Consider the following 22,322-nt stretch of genomic DNA (forward strand, 5'->3'; position numbering starts at 1 on the left):
TCCCCTGGACCCCTTTCTCACCTGGTCGTGACAATGTGTAATCACCGTTGCCGTTTCGGAAACGCAGCAGCTAATTTGCGCACAGCAAGTACCCGCAAATAGCAATGTGATATTGATCAGATGATCCCATTTTTTAAGTGATGTTGGTTGAGGAATATTGGCCAGGACACTGGGAAGTACTGCTCTGCTATTCTTCAAAATAGTGCTAAGGATCTTTTATATCCACCAGGTGGGACCTCGGTTTAATGCCTCATCTGAAGGATGGCACGTCAGCCTAGATTTTGTGCTCAAGTCTCTGAAATGGAAATTGACGCCATGTCCTCTCCCTTTGAGGCAGTGATGCTACCAGCTGAACTGATAATACAAAATTGGCCATGACAGCATATTACGTGTGCACAAACTGCTCTGGTATTATTTGTGTGCTTGTGGATCGAGTGTGATGGCGAGCTTGGATTATGAAATTTAGCTATCGTTCTTCGCAGGCTTGGGAAAATGTAACTTGGCTTTCAAAGCCCAAAGGCAGACTCTTGTCGGTCCTGGTGCCAGGGGAGGTCTCGTCACTTATTGTTCCTTTTGATCTTCTGATGTGCTTGACATGGTATCAGAACATCAAAGGAAACCCTGGGATACAGCCAGTATTCTAACTGAGATGGCAGTGTAACGTGAGGGGATTGAATAAGAAAAAAAGGGAATTTCCCGCCTTTTTAAAAACATTTGTTTTATGTTATAAATAGAAGCCATTTTTTTCTAAAAATTGTTCAAAGGATTTTATGCAACTAAATTTTCAACTGGTTCCAATTTATTAGTGATTTTATATTAAGAGCACAAACAATAACAGCAGTTTGCACTTACATAGCACCCTTAATATAGCCAAATGTCCCAAGATACTTCACAGGAGCATTATCACACAAACCTTTGACACCAAATCATATAAGAAAATGTTAGGACAGGTGACCATATGCTTGGTCGAAGTGGCAAGTTTTAAGGAGTGACTTCAAGGAGGAGAGAGAGAGCGGGAATTCCAGAGATTAGAACCGAGGCCGCTGAATAAATGGCTGCTAATGGTGGAGCGATGAAAATCAGGGATGCGCAAGAGGCCAGAATTGGTGGATTTTCGAGTTTTGAGAGGGTTGTAGGGCTGGAGGAGGTTACAGAGATGGGAAGGAATGAGGCCCTAGAAAGATTTAAACATGAGGATGAGCATTTTAAATCGAACCAATGTAAGCTTATCTCCAGTGTCCCTCTGTCACCTCCACTGTTAACATGTTAACACGCTCTCCTTTCCTCATGGCGGTGGAGATCAACATACTATAATTTGATTCTACAGTTCCTGCTGCTGGGATAAGGGATCTAGCCAGGCACACTGGCTATCCAGTACATCTAAGCTTGTTTTAAGCATTAGATTGTTAAACTCAGTAAAAGTGGGATCTTGCCCACCTTCATTGGCAAGTGTTAGCCTCGCCCTTGACAGTCTATTGCCATTGATGGTGTCTGGAGGGTTTTGCATATTTAACTGGGTGTTTGTATTGTTTGTAAAGGTCACCAGTAAAACTGCTGAAATAGATTGGTCCTTCAGTCAAATTCCTAGAACGAATGGATTGTGGGTGTGGGATCCTGCTGAAAGATGAGTGTGTTCTAGCATTTCACTTCAGTACAGTGGTTAATGCTGTTTATACATCCACTCTTTGTGACTGACAGTAAGTGAAGTGACTGTTCTGCAAAGACTTCTGATAAACATCAACTGCTGCTGGAGGAGGGTCAACTCGGTGAAGGATGCTCTTTGGTCTGCCTGAAACTTGCTGGTCTTCCATTGCAAAGAGCTGTTGACGGCAGCATATGACAGACTGGCACATTCCAAAGTCCAGAATGACATGCTGAGGGACGCACGAAAGCTTGGGGTAGCTGCCGCAAAGGCTCAGTGGGGAAAGACCACTGTGTAAGGCCCTCCCATCATAGTATACCGAGGGGCTGGAACCTGTGTAAAACCCCTCGGGCTGTATGCACCAGAGAATGTTTGACATGACATGACATGAAATGTAAATGTACCATTATAAATATAACCTGTAGTGGCAAGTGTAGTGAGGCACCTCATGTAGTGTATTGAAAGAAACTGATCTGTATTGCACTTTATGTAACGTCAAATTTGAAACTGTTATGTAATGCACTTTTACAAATTTTCTGAATAAAGTATAATTTTGCGAAGAAAGTTCTGCAAAGACTTCTAAGGCAGTAAGTGGGCTTCTACCTATACAGCTGGGTTACAGAGAACAGATTCAACCACATACAACTGAACGCAGTGGCCCATTGATCCTGGGTGCCTGGAATAGGGTAAACTAAAGATCAGTTGTGGAGCTGCTTATGTTTGGCTCATTGCTGGTGAAGGGGCAGCGTGCTTTACACAAGTCCTGTCCTATTTAGCGTGGTCTGCTTGCGTCAGTCCAAAGACCTTCAGAGAAGGAGGGAGTGCGAGATTGAGCAAGAAATCTCACGCAGAAGAGATTGACTAGAAAGGTTCAAGGGATGAAGGACTTCAGTTATGTGGAGAGACTTGGAGGAAGCTGGGGTTGTTCTCCTTAGAGCAGATAAGACTAAGAGGAGATTTGATAGAGGGGCTTAAAATCATGAAGGGTTTAAACAGAGTAAATAAAGCAAGTTGTTTTCAATGGCTGAAGGCTTCACAACCGGAAGGCATAGATTTAAGGCAATCGGCAAAAGAAGCAGAGGTGACAATGAGGAAAAACTTTTTTACACAGCAAGTGCTTAGTAATTAGAATGCACTGCCTGATAGGGTGGTGGGTACAGATTCAATAGTAGCCTTCAAAAGAGAAGTCGATAAATACTTGAAGGAGAAAAAAATTGCAGGGTTAGGGAGAAAGTCCCACTTCCCTGCTGTAACTGGAGCACTCTTTGAAAGAGCTGACAGAGACTCGATGGGTCAAATGGTTGACCTCCTCTGCTGTACTGTTCAATGATTTTGAGACCAGGCAGCTCTTTGGCTCAGTTGGTAGCACTGTCCCCACTGAGTAAGAAGGTTGTGGGTTCAAGTTCCATTCAGGGACTCGAGCACAAAATCAATGCTGACCCTGCAGTGTAATACTGAGGGAGTGCTGCACTGTCGGAGGTGCCGTATTTCGGGTCCTCTCAGGTGGATGTAAAAGATCCCATAGCACTATTTTCAAAGAGCAGGGGATTTCTTCCTGGTGCCCTGACCAATATTTATCCTTCAACCAACGTCACCAAAAATCAATTTATGTGGTTATCATCACATTGCCTGTGGGAGCTTGCTATGTGCAAATTGGTGTCGCATTTTCTAAATTAGAACAGTGACTTCACTTCAAAAGTACTGCAATGGCTGTAATGATGTCCTGAGGTTGTGAAAGGCGCTAGAGAAATGCAAATCTGTCTGTCTGTCTCATCTATTCAATAGGTTAAAAAAGATGGCAGTCAAGTTGCATACAGCAGTATCCAGCATTGTGCTAATGAACAGATAATCTATTTTAGTGATGCTAGTTGAGGGATGACTATTAGCCAGGCGACCAGGGAGAACTCTTCTGCGAATAATTCCACGTCCACCTGAGAGGTTTAACGTCTCATCCGTAAGACGGCACCTCTGACCATGCAGCACTCCCTCGGTGCTGCACTGGGAGTGTCAGCCTCGGGTCCACACTGGCTGCCCTTCCTGAGAGAAAGGCAAGTAGGTCAGGTAGGGATTGGGTTTCAGGATTGGATGACAACAACAACAACTTGCATGAAAGGCGATTCATCAGTAAAACGGAGGTAGGTTTTAAGGAGTGCCTTAGAGGAGGAAAGTGAGGTGAAGAGGTTTAGGGGAGGAAATTCCAGAGCTTAGAGCCAAAGCAACTGAAGGCATGTGTACCGGTGGTAAAACAATTAAAATCAGGATGCACAAGAGGCCAGAATTAGATGAGTGCTGGTATCTCGGAGGGTTGTAGGGCTGGAGGAGATTACAGAGATAGGGAGAAGTGAGGCCATGGAAGGATTTGAAAACAAGGATGAGATTTTTAAAAACAAGGCATTGCTTAACCGGGAACCAATGTAGGGGTAGTGGGTGAATGGGACTTGGTGGGGACATATTAAGACTTGAGGTCATCCAAAACACTGATGCCCAAGTTTATGGTGGGTAGAATGTAGGAGATCTGACAGGAGTGTGTAGCCAAGTCCAAAGGTAACGAAAGAGATTGGTTTCGAGTAGAGAGTTTTTGCTCTCCCATTCATTTATTCCCTTTTCATCATCTGCACAGTACATGTGTTGGCCTCATGGAATTGTTAATCTCCCAAGGAGTTTGTAATGATGAGCTTCTTAACACAACCCAGTGATAATATGTGTAAAAACATTCATTCACCATTGAACCAAGCAGCAAGTCCCTTAGGCATTTTCCCAAAGGAGTTTTATAGTTCCATAATATTGTGTCACAGCCATTTCTGGGGTAAAATGAATCATGCTGGTAGTAAACAGAAGGACTCCTTAACCTGGTTGACCTTAAATCAACAGAAATTGGGTTCCTAGAAGGAAGAAGCTGCCCTTCATTATCAAATTCTGCTTCTCTGGAAATCCAAAATGTCAAACCACTTCTTTTATTTGCCTTTTTGAAAGATTGGTGAACTAGTCTTTAATATTGATATCGTACATTCTTTGAGATCAAAACACTGGTCATTAGTTGCCTTGGGTATAATAGTCAAACAAAGCTTTCTCTCATCTTCTCGAGACTTGTGTTTCCTTGTTGACGACTGCGCAACTAAATCAATACGTGTGCCCAAACCTCCAAACTACTCATCTACCTGACCCCTCAAGCACCACCCTCATGTGGCAGAGTCTGCAGATCATGCATTGGACTTATCAGCCATCTCCGAACCCATCGAACAGGAGTGGAAGCAAGTCATCCTTGATCTCGAGGGACTGCCCAAGAAGAAGGATATCAATACTTGAACAGCACTTTGCAACTTTACAACTGCTGTCCGTCCAGTCAGCCAGTGACCGTGTAAAGGACATTTAGGGGCTCCCAATGGGCGTTCCCTGGACTCTTTCAGTTCATTTAGATACCAAGGAATTAAAGAAATAAACTACACTTTCTGTGGTTTTTGTTGTCGTCTAGTTCTTGTCAGACAAGCCTTGGCACTGTTTCCACCATGTCACCATGATTTATTTTAGACATGTGCTGCCAATCTAAAACCTTGGTTTGAAGCCTCCATTTCGTCAGTGACTTACTGATGAGCTCAGCGTGATCAGGAAGCATTTTGAGCTCAGTCAGCAAAAGTTTATATGATGTGCGCTCTTCTGATTGAGTCTCCTTGTTCATTCTAAGATTGCTATTCTCTTTGTGGCTCAGGTGATTGCTTTGGGGTCAGGGAAAGAGGCCGTTTTAAATCAGTCAAACTGGCAGAAGAAACTAGTTAAATATTACTTTGAAAGTAAAATGAGGCATCACCATCAGAGTACACCCTACTCTTAATTCCAATATGCTTAATACAAATCATCTGTTTATTTTTAAAACTGAATTTCAACTTTCTATTATTTACATTGTTTGTTTAATTTAACTTGATGAACTATTTAATTTTTTAGTGCAGAAAATGATTTCATGTTATCAGGAGTAGACTGATCCATTGAAACCAGTTCGCTTCACAGTTGCAAAGGTAAAATAGTGTAAATGCTGGAAATCTGAAATATAAACAGAAAAAGTTGGAAATACTCAGCAGGTCAGACCGATTCTGTGCTCAGTTAGATGGCTGGGATAGAGGTCAAGATTGAGATGTGATTTGTGGTTATTCAGTATTGACGTACGAAATGTTTCAGATGGTTCATAGTTGGGTTGATCTGAGAATTCTTCATATCACTGTTCATGTACTGCATATTGGTCTTTGGATGCGTCATTTGTGTTTTTACACGACCCTGATGATTAAGTTGGCTTGTTAAAATGTGGCGGGTATCTAGCCAATTTGTATTGCTACTGGTTGACTTAATCGGTAACTCTGTGCCAACTGTGTGTTTTTTGGTGAAGCTTAAATCTAGGAACTTGAGACATCTTGTGGTTAACTAAAGCCATAAAATCTATCACCAGATATCTAGCTCAAACAAAGTACAAACATGGTTAGGCTTCGGTGATTTGTCGGTGGCATGTAGACACAGTGAACAGTTATGGCAAGCATTTAAGCCGCTGATGCACCTTTTCCACTTTGAATGATGCAATGGAGTTTTAAGTACTGGAGTTTTTGAACAGTGAAAAACATTGACTGGAGAAAGTGATTTTGAGCTGTTGGAAGGGTGAAAGTTTACAATGGAACAAAATGCAGTCGTTGGATTTCAGTGTCACAGGACGGGTTGCACCTCGTCAAGACTGGGGCGAGGCTGCTTGTTTGGAAATTCTGAGTGCTCGCAAGCAAGCTCTGCTGGTTTCCTGAATGCAACGTGTTCTAGAGAGGGTGCTTTTAAATGATTTCACTCTAGCGAAGGGAACAATTTATCAGAAGTCTCATTACTGCCTGTTGAATTAAGCTATTCCTGCCCAAATGGGAGCGGCATTTATAGACCGATGAAGAAGCTTTGGTGAAATTAATGTAGTGTAAAGAACATCGGTGCATACGATAACTCTTTTTCTATATAGTCTGTCTCCCTGGCGACCTCCACCATTGAGCAAACTGCATGTAGAACCGTGGCCATGGACTTGCACCGGTATTCCAGGATGTAATTGTTCTCGTGTCGAAACTGGAAGACTAATTCTGAAGTAAATGTAAGCTAGACCAGGCCAAAACTTTTCAATGCAGAACCTCCCATCTCCCCCACCTGCCTGCCCCCCCCCTCCCCAACCATCACCCAAAACACTCCCTGAGTAAAACACATTCTGTCGGCTTCAGACTGCAGGTGAATGTCCTGGACTTCAGTCACTGGGAATCGCGTATAAAAAGTTAGGTAGAAAATTATTTTCGGTCTTTTCCCTTTCTAATCTCGTTGAGAATTCCCTTGCTGGGCATTGACTCGAATGGAGCTGGCAGTGTTTTGATGGAATTATTGATGCTGTAGTATATAAAGATGAAATCTTATATAAGAGAAGATGGGTTATGTTGAGTTTTTCCATTTTTCGATCTTTCCATCCTAAGTGTGTCTTGGCCTCATCAACAAATGGAATGTTCCGCAAGTAGTTTTTTTGAAAAAGTCGATTGAAAGTCTGAAGGTTCTTTTTAATGGATTAGTCAGGTGTTATGTGTTTATTTATGTAGTTTTGCTTGGCAAAGCTGGATTTTAATATACAAGAAACTTGTGCTATTCATTCGAAGCCAAAATTCAACTTCTAGTTTCTTGTCTCTATTTTTCCCTCCTTGCCTTATGTCTCTTTTGCATTCTTTATGCTTGCATGTTGTCCCCTTGTTGTCTTATTCTGTTCCCTCCTGACTCTGTTTTCCTTTCTCCATTGGCTGCTTTTCTTCTTTTCTCCCCATCATTTTCTGCCCTCATTATTGCCCCTTCCTCCTCCTTTTGCCTCATTACAATTGTTAGGAGATTTTGAATACTGACATGCAGTCCAAGAATTGGCATGCTTAAAATCTGTTTTAGAGTTTAGTTTAGTTTAGTTTTATTTTAGAGATACAGCACTGAAACAGGCCCTTCGGCTCACCGAGTCTGTGCCGACCATCAACCACCCATTTATACTAATCATACACTAATCCCATATTCCTACCACATCTCCACCTGTCCCTATATTTCCCTACCACCTACCTATACTAAGGGCAATTTATAATGGCCAATTAACCTATCAACCTGCAAGTCTTTGGCATGTGGGAGGAAACTGGAGCACCCGGAGGAAACCCACGCAGACACAGGGAGAACTTGCAAACTCCACACAGGCAGTACCCAGAATTGAACCCGGGTCGCTGGAGCTGTGAGGCTGCGGTGCTAACCACTGCGCCACTGTGCCGCATTAAGTGCGTCAGCTTGCCTCAGTGGTAGTACTCTCGTCTCTGAGTGAGAAAGCTCATGAATTCCAGCCTGACGCCAGGGATGCGAACATATAATCTAATGCAGACACTTCAGTGCGGCACTGGAGGAGTGCTGTGCCTTTGGGGTGCGCTGTTAAACCAAAGCCCCAGCTGCTTGTTCGGGTTGTAGAAGAGCAGGGCATTCTCCTGCTTTACAGGCCAGCCTTTATCCCTCAACCAATACCTCCAAAAACCAATTAATTGGCCATGTATCTCCTATACTGTTTGTTGACTTTGTTTACACTTCAACAGTGGCTGTGAGTGTGCCACAGGATATCCTGAGGAAATGGAAGATGATTATATAATTGAAAATTTGATACAGTCTCCATTCTTGTTGGTGCTCATCTGGTTTCCGTAGTTGCAAACTGGTGTTTTGCATGATTTCAGGTAATGCTGGAAAGTAAAACCAAACCACGGGCTGAATTTTCGCCACAGAGGTGGGAAACAGGAGCTGGATTTGTTTTCAGGTCGGAAACCCGCCTCCAGTGGGAAACTGATTTCAAGTTTAAGATCTGCTTGTAAGGAAGCCCTTAACTAGTATGGAGGTGGGTTTCCTGTCCACTTGGAGCCAGTAGGGGCAGGAGTAGAAGCAGGTTCAGAAGAAGTGTGGGACTTGTTGTCCTGAGGAAGGCATCTGCAGTTTGTGCCAAAGCCTTCCAATGCACCAGAAGGAAGCAAGATGTCACAGGGGAGCCAGAGGCCTGGCATCCGGGCAGCGCAGGCCTCGTTTCATCGATGCTGACCTGGATCTAATGTCAGAGGCAGTGAGTAAGAGGAGGGAGGTCCTCTACCCATAGGGTGGCAGGAGGACACCACCTTGTTATGCAGCAGGGGCACCTCCTCTGTTCAGCGTCATCTCCCTTTGCCTCCTCTTCCTCCTCCTCTCTCACCTCCTGTTCCTCCCCCAATGAGCTGTCTCCTTCCAAGGCTTCATTGGTTGGACCTTAAGGACAATCTGGAGGGCTATATAATAGAGAGTGCACCAGACAATGACTGAGACCCTTGCAGGAGGGTATTAGAGGGTGCTACCCCACCGCTGTAGGCACTAGAGTCGCTCCTTTAGAAGCCTGATGGCCTGCTCAATGTTTGTCCTACTGAGCAGGTCACATTGGTTGCATTGCCTCTTTCTGGGGATCCTGTAGAGGAGTCAGTAGCCTTCCCTTCCACAGATTTCCCTTGTCCCCTAGGATCCATCCATACACTTTGGGAGATGGAGTGAAGATCCAAGGCAGCCTGGACTGGTGGAGGATAAAGAAATCATGGCAGCTGCCAGGAAAGCGAGCACACACATGGAGGAAGCTCACGTTGTGGTCACAGACCAGTTGATCGTTGAGGAGCGGAGGCCCTTCCTGTTCATGGATCTCACTGGCCAGTCGCTGAGTGCCTTGATGGCTGCATAGGTGCCATCAATGATGTCCTGCACCTGGGGGAATCCAGCGATGGAGGCAAAACCCAATGCTCTCTGTCCCTGCGAGGCTCTGTATGTCATTAAGTGAATATGCTGTTCAGCTTTGGCAAAGAGGGCATCAATGACCAGCGAGATACGGTGGTGTGCAGCCATTTTTGAGATGCTACTATGTTCTGTAGCTGATCCTTGGAAGGAGCTAGAATTGGAGAAGGTCAAGGTCACAGTGACTTTGACAGCCACTGGCAGGGCATGGCAACCAGTGCTACCAGGTACGAGGAATTTGGCGACGACAGCACAGATATCTGTGACCATCTGACTGGAGAGTTGCAGTCTCCAGTGGCACTGGTTCTTGGCCATCTCTAGATAGCTGCATCTTCAGCGATTAGATACTGTGTTGAGGGTTAGCCTCTGTTGCCTTCCTCTTTTCTCTCCCCTGCGCTTCTGATGCCCAGGTTTCTGCCCTTTCTGCCAAGGGTCTTGCCTCCTCTTTGCCACTGGGACAAAAATCTGACCGTGGTGGCCCCAGTGCCAGCTGGAGCCTTCCTTCCGGGCAGGTGGCTGCCTATTTGTCCTTGGCAGCCTTGCCCCCTGCTCTTCTGCCCCTGTAATGCCAGTGCTATGCTGACCCTCTTCAAAGCCTGGATGCTGAGTCCCCACTCTCCTTGCCACCTACACAGCACCAAGGGCACCCCCTTATCAAGTGCAGAGTCCCGCTTTGCCCCATTAGTTCTCATATGGCTGCCCCAGGGCATCACCCCGGCTACGACAGGCACTCCGCTCTGTACCTGCCTCCCTTCAGATGATCTGTTTCTGAAGAAGCGGGTAACTTGTGCGCCCCTTTTAAAAAAATTTCAGCTTCAAACCTCTTAATGAGCTCCTAAACAGCTTTAACTGGCCTCAAATGGGAGGAGAACGAGATTCCAGTCCCGCCTTCACCCTATCCTGGTGATTATTGCCTGCGCCAGAAACGGCATCTTGAAACTGGCACCGGTATTATCGAAGTGCGGGCTCAAAAGTTTGGCTTCACTTGTCTGAATTGACCAACTGACAATGCAGAGGCAGCTGACCATTTTATACATCAGTGGAGAAGCCCATGTACGAAGCAATAAAAGCAATTACTTTAAATGGGCAAGAAATTGGCTGATCCGAATACTGTAGGTCAGGGGTCTGTAACCTACGGCTCTGGAGCTCCATGCAGCTCTTCAACATCTCATTTGTGGCTCCCAACCTTTTCCAGTTGGATCACATTATCATGAAAAGAGCCTTAAAAAAAATTGTCAAGGAAAGTAAGGGGTGTATTTTTATTGTGGGGGTAAAAAGCTAATCATTATGCTGCACTTTACTGTTTCAAATTATTATTTTAACAAAAAGAATTGTCGCTCTCTAAATAAACCTGTTTAAACATGGTGTAGTTATGGCATTCATGGAGAATGCCTTTGGTTCAAGGTACGGGCTTTTTATGCTTGCAACCATTATTGTTTCTAATCCAGCTGAGTAAATGTGCTATTAGCAGCTTTTTTTTAAATCACGAATCAGTAGCTGGAAAAAGTGTCTTAATTTTATGCATCTTAAGTTAAAGTTTGTTTTAAAGATGACTTTATTGACAAAATATAGTAAAAAAAAAATGCAGTAATTCAGAGTTAGGTCTATATCAATTTTGTTTTTTTCTATTAATACATAAATTCCATACATGTATTTTATTTATTATATATGCAAATTATGCATTCGAGCAGAGACACTTGGCAATTTGGTTGGGGGCAGTGCTGAAATTTTGTCTGGGGGCTCCGAATAGTTTTTATTTTTGGCAATTTTTGTTAAAAAGGCTCTTTGGGTTTAAAAAAAGGTTGCTGATCCCTGCTGTCGGAGAGCTGAGAAAATTACAGAGTTGTACTTTGGCCCCAGGAAGGAGATGTAAAGAAAATAAAACTGAGTTGGAGGATAAAAGGTGGAATTATGTGGCAACTCTTCCATTGTCCATCTCCCACATCCAGCCAAGTGTTAAATTATATTTCCTATAAAGAAATTACAGACGTATTAGAAGAGTTGGGTTAAAAGCTACATAGAACATAGGAATTGCCAAATGAGAAAAGACTAAGGTTCCATCTAGTTCGTCTGCTACCATCCTGGTAGCTGCATAGATACTGAGTTAGCCCACAGGTACATGACCAGTAATTGAATGTTCAAGTCCTAGCATGGCAGGTTATGACAGTGAATTCAATACATTTGTTAGTTGGGACCAGGAAAAAGCAATATCAATGAAAATTTGCTGTAAAAACCCAACTCATTCACCAGTGTCCTTCGGAGAAGAGAACCTGCTACCCTTGCCCAGTATGGCCTACATATAACTGTAGTCCCACGCTACATGTTGACTTTTGTTGCCTCTGAAGTGTCCTGAAGGCCTCTCAGCACCTTCACAGTTAGAAAATAAATGTGCCTTGCCATTGTTGCTCATTACAGGGATCGAGCCGGGGAGTAGGCCTGACAGCATAGCTCCGTGCAGAGCAGGCATCGAATCCGATGGGCCGAATGGCCGCCTTCTGTGCCGTAAATGACTCTGACTCCACGTCCTAAGAAAGTAAAAATGAAGCTAAATTGCTCAGCAACTTTGTGCAAACTGAAAGATCGTTAGGCTCGAACTTTATGGTTTTCCACCTGTTTCTCCCCTTCTCTCATGAAGATGCTAACTCCACTCTCCTTGATCTACACAACAACAACTTGCATTTATATAGTGCTTTTAATGTAATGGGAGAGGCCATTCTTCATTTCTAGTCTGGATGGTGAGTGTCAGCATAATCTATATGAGCATGGACTCGGGTAGAGTGGCTTATAGCCAACCCTAATCCTCTTCTAAAAGCCTCCACACCTGTCAGGAGGTGTTAAGTTTAGAGAATGGGTGATCCCTTGCATGTATAGAATTACATAGAATCTACATCACGGAAACAGGTCATTTGACCCAACTGGTCTATGCTGTTGTTTAAACTCCATGAGTCACCTTCTACATTAATTACCTGTCCCCACTCTGCTTCTGTATCTCTACTCCTCTTTGCATCAAATACATCAATACTCTCTGCTTCAACCATTCCATGTGGCTCCATATTTTCACCACTCTCTATGTAATATAAAGAAATTCCACCTAAATTTTATGCTGTTCGTGGATATTTTATATTTACACGCCATTGCTCTGAACTCATTCAGCTTCCCATTATTCACCCTTTCAAACCCTTTCATAATTTTGTAGACCTCTATCAAGTCTCATCATAGTCTTCTTTTCCAGAGAAATGTGGCCCAGTCTGCTCAATCTTTCCCGATAGTTGCATCTTCTCAGTTCTGATAATGTCCTTTGTAAATGTTTTTTGCACCTTCGCTAAGTTTGCATGGAGACCAGAATGGAGCACAAATGTGGTCTTGCCAAGCTTCTGTATAAAAGAAGAGATTAGCAGCCTCTTTGTAACTTTGTGAAGGACCTGTGAGATTGCACTGTTCAAAGTGAGCAAAGACACCCCAACATGTCCTTGCACATTGCAGCAGAATTTCTCCTCATTTCGAGCAGGATTTTTTTTCTGTACGAAAATCACCTTGTTTACAAGACTGACTTGGTTCAAAATTTCTAACCCTTCAAAGCAGACCCTGTGGGCACCTGCTGAGTGTGCACAGCCCCACTATGTAATGAAGAATTGTGGAAAATATGAGCGACACTTAAAGGGAAATCCTAGGCTCCAAAGAACTTGTGTACAATATGCAGAACACAATTCAATTTTATCGCTGCATCTGCACAGGAAAAGCTGTTTTTGTTGTGAATGCTTTCTGCTTACTTATCACTAATCAGAGATTAAAAGCCCATGATCTCCAATTCAATGTGTCACACAGGCTGAGTTTATACGGCAATCTGGGAGTTGAGCATGTATTGATGTTTTTATTTGTACATTTAATGTTAACTCCTCCAGAAAACTTTCTGTGTCAATCTGGGGTTCTTATGAAATCTTTCAGATTTTGTAGTCATCAAAGAAAAGCATGTTAGTGCCAGGGAATGGAGCCATTCCCATTTCTGTGGGGGCGGCGCAGTGGTTAGCACCACAGCCTCACAGCTCCAGCGACCCGGGTTCAATTCTGCCTGTGCGGAGTTTGCAAGTTCTCCCTGTGACTGCGTGGGTTTTCGCCGGGTGCTCCGGTTTCCTCCCACAGCCAAAGAATTGCAGGTTGATAGGTAAATTGGCCATTATAAATTGCCCCTAGTATAGGTAGGTGGTAGGGGAATACAGGGAAGGTGGGGATGTGAGAGGGTAATGGGATTAATTTGGATTAGTGTAAATGGGTGGTTGATGGTCGGCATGGACTCCGTGGGCTGAAGGGCCTATTTCAATGCTGTATCTCTAAATAAAAATAAATAAATAAGAACTGAATTTCCAAAATTGCTTTTCCAGTTGGGAGCCTGAGCCATCGGGAGCGTATCTGGGAAATTCGATTTGTATTGTCCTGCAATGTCCACTTCAAGCAGTGCCGGGTCTGGTATCCTGATACAAAGTAGAACACTTGCCACCCAGTGTGAGAAAATGCTGCCACCAGCCATTGTCTGGTCAGTATTGAGTGAGAATCCCAATTGGGAGCACTTTTGTGCTATGTTTCCAAGTCCGCAAAGAGCTGTATTGAGAGCACCAGGACTATTACAGGCATTTGATAGATTGCATTGTCTTAATCTGGGCTGTATTTGAACATGGATCTCTGAGGTAAAAGGCCAGTCTTTAGGCACAAGAGTGGCCATTCAGCCCCTCCAGTCTTTTCTGTCATTCATGGTTGATTTCCACACAGCTCCATTTTTCCTCCTTTGCTCCATATCCCTTTACACCCTTACCTAACAGAAATCTACCAACCTCAGTCTGGAAAGAGCCTTTATTGAACCCACTGCATCACACCTTCCTGCAATTTTAACCTTACTTTAAAGAAAAAGTCTTTAATTGTTGATCCCAGGTGCTGTGTTTATTTTACCCAGCAGTGAGCTACATTGATTACTGAAGGCTGCCGAGGATTCATCTACAGTAATAAAACTCAGTGTTCTGAAAGTTGTTTGTCCTATGGAGGCGAAATAATGAAAGTAAATCGATGCTCGCTCTCTCTTTCTTTCCTTTCTTTCTTTCTCGCTCTCTCTTTTTTTCTCTTTTTCTCTCTCTCTCTCTCTCTCTCTCAACCGAGTCACCAACCTCCATAGACTGTATACCTTTTCGTATTGAACGATGATCCAACCAGTCTATACTTCCCCAGCCTGCAACCTATTTGTGTGTGTGTGTGTGTGTGGAAGTTGAAGCATAGTTGATTATTTTACTTAGATCGGTTGAAGTACAATAAAGCTAATCCCTTTCTTTGTTAAACTGAAGAAAACCTGTCTAGTTCTTTTATGATCATAGCACATAAATAGTTAAACACTCACTGAATTGGCAAGCACATCCACTTTTTAAAAAAAAACCCTGTTGTGATCAAGCAAGGAGAGGGACAAGGGGGGAGCCCTTTGACCCTCCTCACCTGATTGTAACAGTGTGCAATTGATGCTAACCTGTTTGGGGAATAGTGGAGACAGTGTGTGTATAACCACGTGGACTTGGGACTCGGCCAGTAGCGAGTTGTCTCTTTGAGAATGTGCCCGAATTGCATTTGCACATAAATGAATCTCCTTGTATCTGGTCATAAAATCGATGACTTGAGTGCAGTGTGAAGCTGCTTGTGAGAACGGGAAGAGTTATCACAGGAATTTGGCATTGAATTTGAATTCAGAGGAACTTAGTATTCTGGATGTGTTTTGGGGTTACTGGAGACAGACTTCAGTAAATAATGGTGTGACCTTTCCATTGTCTGCTGCTGATGATGCGGATGCTCTTAGCAATGTGTCGAGATGTGTCCATTGTGATGCTGCCAATCGATGCTCTTGCTTTCCTTTTGTGTTGGTTTGTATTTAGTGAGAAGAGGCTGTTCAGCAGAATTATACATTAATTGAATGAAATCTGTGGAAAATGGATGCCCGGGTCATTGATGTGAAATGTTATTTAAACCAGGGATGTATGCCAGCGTTAATCAATGTTAATATTGTATAGAGTGCAAACTGGGAGCAGTATGTTTTTGGAACAGGAAAGGGGGTCAATGCTAAAACTTGAATATTTGGGCTGACCCAGACCTTTGACTCAAAATGTGGCCATCACCAGGCTTTCAGGGAGCAGTGGGATTGGTCCTGTATACCTTTTTTAGGGTGGAGTTGCAGTCATGCCAAATATTTTGGATAATGTCTACACTCTCTTCAAAGTTGAGTTCTCATTATCAGTACTCCCTCCCTCCACCACCTGCCCTCGCCCTTTTCCCTCATACCCAGCCTCCCCATCTTTAAATTAGCCAAATAAAAGTAGTTGATGGACATCAATTGGGATTTTCTCAACATGTTGTAAACATGTGCTTGAGACATTTTATTAGTTTCAAAAGGAAAAGCATGGGCGAAGAAAGAACTTTGGGCCTAACAAGTAACACAGACAGCAAATGGAATTGCACTGCAGCAACTCACCAAGGCTCCTTCGACAGCACCTTCCAAACTCGCAACCTCTACCACCTAGAAAAACAAGGGCAGCAGACACATGGGAACACCACCACCTCCAAGTCCCCCTCCACACACCATCCTGACATGGAACTAAATAATCCTGGAACTCCCTCATTAACAGCATTGTGGGGGTGTCTACATCAGATGGGCTGCAGTGGTTCAAGAAGGCAGCTCACCACCATCGTCTCAAGGGCAATTAGGGATGGTCAACGAATGCTGGCTTTGCCAGCAATGCTCACATCCCAATAAGGAATAAAAAACAAACATAGGAACAGGAAGAGCCCTTTCAGCCCAACGAGTCTGTTCCACCATTCAATGAGATCATGGCTGATCTGTGACCTAACTCCATAAACCTGCCTTTGCTCCATATCTCTTAGATTTGTATTAGCCAGAGGTGTGATCAATCTCCGTTTTCAAATTAACAATTGATCTTAATTGGTCTAGCTCTAATTTTTAGACTATGCCCCCTAGTCCTAGACTTCCAAACAGAGATCGTTTCTCTCAATCTACCTCATCTAGTCCCCTTAATATCTTGAAAGCATTGCTCAAAGCACCCCTTAACCTTCTAAATTCCAGGGAATGCAACCCTAATTTGTGTAATCTCTCCTCATAGCTTAACCCTTGGAGTCTAGATATAATTTTCGTAAATCTATGCTGCACTTCCTCCAAAGTTAATGTATCCTTCAAAAACACAGTTGGCTCTCTCCTTGCGCTTCTGACTTTTTTCCTGCCAACTGCTAAGTCTCTTCGACTCGCCACGCTTTAGCCCCGCCTTGATGGTTGCCCGCCAGCCCTGGCGAGCGCTGGCAACTGACTCCCATGACTTGTGATCAATGTCACAGGACTTCATGTCGCGTTTGCAGATGTCTTTAAAGCGGAGACAAGGATGTCCGGTGGGTCTGATACCAGTGACGAGCTCGCTGTACAATGTGTCCTTGGGGATCTTGCCATCTTCCATGTGGCTCACCTGGCCAAGCATCTCAGGCGCCGCTGGCTTAGTAGGGTGTATATGCTGGGGATGTTGGCCGCCTCGAGGACTTCTGTTATAGATACGGTCCTGCCACCTGATGCCAAGGATTCTCCAGAGGCAGCGAAGATGGAATGGATTGAGACGTCGCTCTTGGCTGACGTACGTTGTCCAGACCTCGCTGCCGTAGAGCAAGGTACTGAGGACACAGGCTTGATACACTTGGACTTTTGTGTTCTGTGTCAGTGCGCCATTTTCCCACGCTCTCCTGGCCAGTCTGGACATAGCAGTGGAAGCCTTTCCCATGCGCTTGTTGATTTCTGCATCTAGAGACAGGTTACTGGTGATAGTTGAGCCTAGGTAGGTGAACTCTTGAACCACTTACAGAGCGTGGTCGCTGATATTTATGGATGGGGCATTTGTGACGTCCTGCCCCATGATGTTGGTTTTCTTGAGGCTGATGGTTAGGCCAAATAGGTTGCAGGCAGCCGCAATCCTGTCGATGAGTCTCTGCAGACACTCTTCAGTGTGAGATGTTAAAGCAGCATCGTCAGCAAAGAGGAGTTCCCTGATGAGGACTTTCCGTACTTTGGTCTGTAAAGCCTGTAAATTGTGAACACCTAAAGGATTATCTTCAGCTGTCCCTTATTTCCAGGTGTCCTGAATTTTAAAATAGTCATTGTATGTACTTCAAGATTGTTGGGGGAAAAAAGTCTTAAAGTGCCAGCTGAGATACTGTTGCAACAATGCTAAGAACCTGAGTTTAAAAAGCAGATACAACAACAAAACTGAGCCAGTTGCTGTATCTGTACAGAAGAGCTCCTTTTGAATGATGACTTCTTGATGGTGTTCTGACCAGGTGAGAAAGGTGTCTAGGGGTCCCTTTTATCCTTCACCCTGGTCTTACTGTAACAGGGTTTGGTTTTAAACACCGTGTTTTGAGTTCCCCCTTGGTGAATCCTTGTTCACTGCTTTCCAATTATAAGGCAAAGAAATGGGCATAAACCGGCTTTCTTAAGTTTAAAGAAGAAAAGTGAAATTTATTAAAACCTTAAAATTAAATTCTAATTCGGTTAATGCCTACGGATACACGTCGCGCCCCATGCTAGCATACGTACGTGATATGCACATGCGAAAAGAGCAGAAGAAAAATAGTGGAGAGGTTTGAGGCAATCTCTGGAGAGGGGTTTTTGTTATTGTGCTTTGAGCTCACTGTAGTCCTTGCTTGTAGGTAGATCTTGCTTTTCATTGGGGCCTAGTATTCTTCTTGAACCTTGTTCACTGTAGGAGACTTTTCTCTCTCGGGGTTCATATGTCTTCAATGGATTCTGAAGATGGTGAAAGAGATGAGAGCAGACAGAAGAGAGGTCTTTTCCAGTCCAGGAGCAAACAGCTTTCTGTCTTCAAACTCTTGTTTCTCCAATTTAAAACTTCCTAAGTTGGTCAGCAGGTAGTCACATGACTGACTGGTTTGACCAGGTCTCTTCCGTGTATTGGGCAGGGACTGGTTCCTTTGTTCCAACACTGTCTGCTAGTACGAAAAAAATGTTTTTCCAGCCAGGGGCTTGGCAACCTCTTGTAATAGGCTGCCTTTTCTTCCCAGTGACAATTTTAACATTTAATGTCCATGTGGCGAAATATATGTGCCTCGTTCTTGGCAGGTGGGGGACCCGCATGACAATAGGCAACTGTGCCACATGAGTTGTCTTCAGATTTTTTTTTTAACAATTCATTCATGGCATGTGGGTGTCGCTGGCAAGGCTGGTATTTATTGCCCATCATAATTACCCTTAAGTGAGTGGCTTGCTTGGCCATTTCAGAGGGCAGTTAAGAGTCAAGCACATTGCTGTGGATCTGGAGTCACGTATCGAACAGGTCGGGTAAGGATGGCAGATTTCCTTCACTAAAGGGCATTAGTAAACCAGATGGGTTTTGACAACACTCCAGTAGTTACATGGTCACCATTACTGATACCATCTTTTTTTTTCATTCTAAATTTTTATTTATTTACTAACTGAGTGCCGTGGTAGGATTTGAACCCCTGTCTCTGGATCTTTAGTCCAGGCCTCTAGATTACAAGTCCAGTAAAATAACCATTCCCAGTGTTCTGGGTCTACATGAGGTCAGGTCGTCTATGCATCTTCCGGACTGCGTTCTCAGTAATGTTGCTTTTGGACGCAGGGACAGCAGGGCTGATTCAATATCGCATGGACAAAGAGGAATTCAGTAACAATTAGTCATCATAATCTTCAGACTCTGATATAGTTGGCACTTTGATAAAGTGTGACTTTAGGCAGTGGTTCCATGTTCTAAGGTGTTAAAGGAATTGGTGTATTGAAGGCTGTCCGTAGTTTGTATCTCACGAATGTCCATTATTTGAGAGTGATCCTTGTATATTTTACAAAGTAAAGTAGTTGGGGGTGTCAATAGAATTTGTTTTTACAAGATACCTGTTTTTTGGGAGTGTCTGTCTGTACAGGCTTTACTGTCATTATAATAGAAAGTAAAACAGCCCAAAAGGCCTGTTGCTCGTTGAATAGATGCATTGTGCCTCATGCAGTGAAATGCTTATATTGTGGTTTAATCCTTTTTAAAATCAAAAATTGAAACATCTTGCTCTTGGTTCTTTTATTGAAACATCTTAACGCTTGCTCAATTCGTTGTTTTTGCTTTCACAAACATTGGTAATTTCTGTGCCTTTGGTCGAAAAAGTCTGGCTACTTTTTCATCAGTTTTGAGATTTGCCTTGAAATTTTTTTTTTGATTCTAACTCCTAACCGCTGTGACACTGAAGTTGCTGTTTTTGAGATTTGGGGTTTTGATAAAATGCGTTCATGTAAAGAGCACTTCTGGAGCACTCCAGAACTGCACTCCGACTGCAGCGATGCATAGGGCGATACAGTGTGTCTGGACAGATTGGTCTGTCAGGTATTTCTTTTTCTAAAGAGCGTTTTCTTTTATGGTATTCCTGTGGTCGATGTTCCTCTGAACTTTCCCCTCTCGTTCCTCCTAAGCTTCGAGTGTGTGTGCTTCCTCCTAGTATCTATGCTGCATTGAAATCATGACTCACTGCTCTAAATCCTTGTGACAGAAAAAAGAATGGATTTTTGTCTGTTGAATTTTTAACTTGTACAATATTTTATTATGGACACAGCACATGTGTGGTTCAGGTGAATCATGCAGGATAGTGGCAATTGTCATTGCAGTCTGACATTCAAAAGGGTGATACTTTGTTGATTCTATACAAGTTGCTCAGCTTTGACACTTTGGTTAAAGACAGCCCAGTTAATAAATGTCTACATATTTACTGGAAGTAGCAATATCTTTAGATGGTGAAAAATTCAAAATCATTGATAACCCTGTCGATCTATCGCACTTGTGGAAAACAGTTATCAATTGCCTTCTGTTTCAGTACATCTTCAAAGGATGTTGAATGATATAGCTGAACTAACTTTATGCCTGTGAACATTTTTCAGCTTTCCAACCAAACAGAGAGGTTTTTGTGTGTTATGTTTATGCCAAACAGCTGGGAAGCGAGGTAACGTCTGAAGCTGTCACAGCGTAAGCAGGTAGCTTCTATTTTGAACTTTACGTATTGCAAAAGTGAGTGGCGTCTATTGTTAATTGTACATCAAGTAATTGTATTCAGCTGGTGGGTATATATAAGAGCAGGCTGAAAGAAGGGATTTTGTTGGGAAAGTGCACAAAATTCAGTCTGTGTCTCTGTAAATAAAAGCTTGTAAGTGAATAAAGATGAAGCTCCAGTGTTCTATTCTTCGCTACCTGGCTATCTGAGATTTAACATCTTGTTTATATTTATAATATAATATATTTTTGCAGAGTTGGCAAGATGTGATGGGCTGAATGGCCTTCTGTGCTGTAGCCATTCTATAATTCTACATGATTCTGTTTTATGTATTGAGAGGAGCAGTAAATTGTATGATTCGTATGTTTTACTGAACTTTCTATTGGTTTAGAACCTGAGCCTTAGTCTGATGGAATATATTCAGTCTGATTTGTAAGGAGATGAACATCACACAATGGCATGAGACACATGACGGTGGCTGGAGTTTGGGGTCTTGTCAATACCAAGATATTAGGCTGAAAATTGTACACTCCAGATTTTGGAGGTGCAAGGTCTACTTATAGGACTTGGCAACTCTGAACCGGAGAAAATGTCTAGCATTAAAAAACCCAAAACACGACTCTACTACTCTTAACTCATGCTTCCCAAGGCCTTTAGAACGATATAAACTCCTTAGCTCCCTCAGCCTCCCCATCCTCCTACAATCAACAGGCTTTTAACACCCAAACTTGGTATTGGCACTACACACTTATCTCCTGTCCATCTCAGGACGTTCGAACTTTATTATCCTGGTCACGGAGTGATTTGCTGTAAAGAGGAAGGATCACTTTGGCATTTCACAATGGGCCTGCGATAACCAGGAACTTGCTTCAGTGCCATCCTGCGGATTGAACTACGCTGAAAGTAGCTGCCAAGTTAAAGGATCTGAAGGAATTAGTCCCAATTAGAATTAGGTCTCGTTATAGTTAATACCATTCATTGTCTGATAATGCACTGCTCAGGATTAGTTTCGCCTGATTAAGCCAGTAGCTCGGATGATGGACCGCACTTCATTATGCTGGCTTTATCTGTTCAGTTATTCTGGTTCCCAGCTGCCTATCATGACTGGAAACACATGGCTCCCAGATCAATCCTGTACTCACCTGTTCTCTACAACATCTGACCTTTTTAAGCAGGGGTGAACAGACAACAAGAACAACTTGCTGTTATAAAGTGCCTAAAAAGCAGTAAAATATCCCAAGCCCTTCACAGGACTGTGACAGACCCAGCACTGAGATCTAGATGAAATCTGGAATATTCCTAACCTGTGCCGCTCAATTCTGCCGCATGAGATGTCGTTGTTGCAGCAAGGTCTACTAATACATTTATTGCTGAACACGATGATGGACCTGCATCTGGTTTTAGTATCCCAGAGGCCATAGGTTTCTGTTGAGCCCCTAAGAGATGCCAATTGTTGCTGCTTGAACATCCTAATGTGTGCTGATCTGGAGCAAGACCTTTTTCAGTGCCTGTGCAACCTTTTCGGTTACCAGTTACTGTTTTGGACTTGATTGGTATTGTTGCTGTTGATGTATTATTAGATTCGATTGGAATGCTACTTCACTGGCTAGACATCAGCTAGAGTCTTGTGTCCAAACCTGGGCATCATGGAACAGATGTCAAGGCCCTGGAGAGGGTTCAGGGGAGATTTATTTGAACAATACCAAGGATGAGGGTTTTCAATTATTTGGAGTAGCTAGAGAAGCTGGGATTGTTCTCCTTGGAGCAGAGAAGGGTAAAGGGCGATTTAATAGAGGTGCTC

At 43.4% G+C, this 22,322-nt stretch overlaps 1 protein-coding gene across 6 annotated transcripts in view; it reads left to right on the plus strand.

The window, feature by feature from the left end:
• LOC137383959 (transcription factor SOX-13-like) overlaps nucleotides 1-22,322 on the plus strand; it is a 224,584-nt gene that overhangs the window by 45,741 nt on the left and 156,521 nt on the right. The window contains exon 1 of one of the 6 annotated variants that reach the window (XM_068057409.1): nucleotides 19,795-19,863. The exons of the other annotated variants lie outside the window; for them this stretch is intronic. Within the exon in view, the coding sequence (XP_067913510.1) occupies nucleotides 19,820-19,863 (44 nt within the window). The 5' untranslated portion in view covers nucleotides 19,795-19,819. Of the gene's footprint in view, nucleotides 1-19,794; nucleotides 19,864-22,322 lie in introns of those variants that run through there. 6 annotated transcript variants of the gene reach the window in all.

Source organism: Heterodontus francisci, chromosome 25 (genome assembly GCF_036365525.1).
Source record: "Heterodontus francisci isolate sHetFra1 chromosome 25, sHetFra1.hap1, whole genome shotgun sequence".
In the NCBI taxonomy this organism is placed as follows: Eukaryota; Metazoa; Chordata; class Chondrichthyes; order Heterodontiformes; family Heterodontidae; genus Heterodontus; species Heterodontus francisci.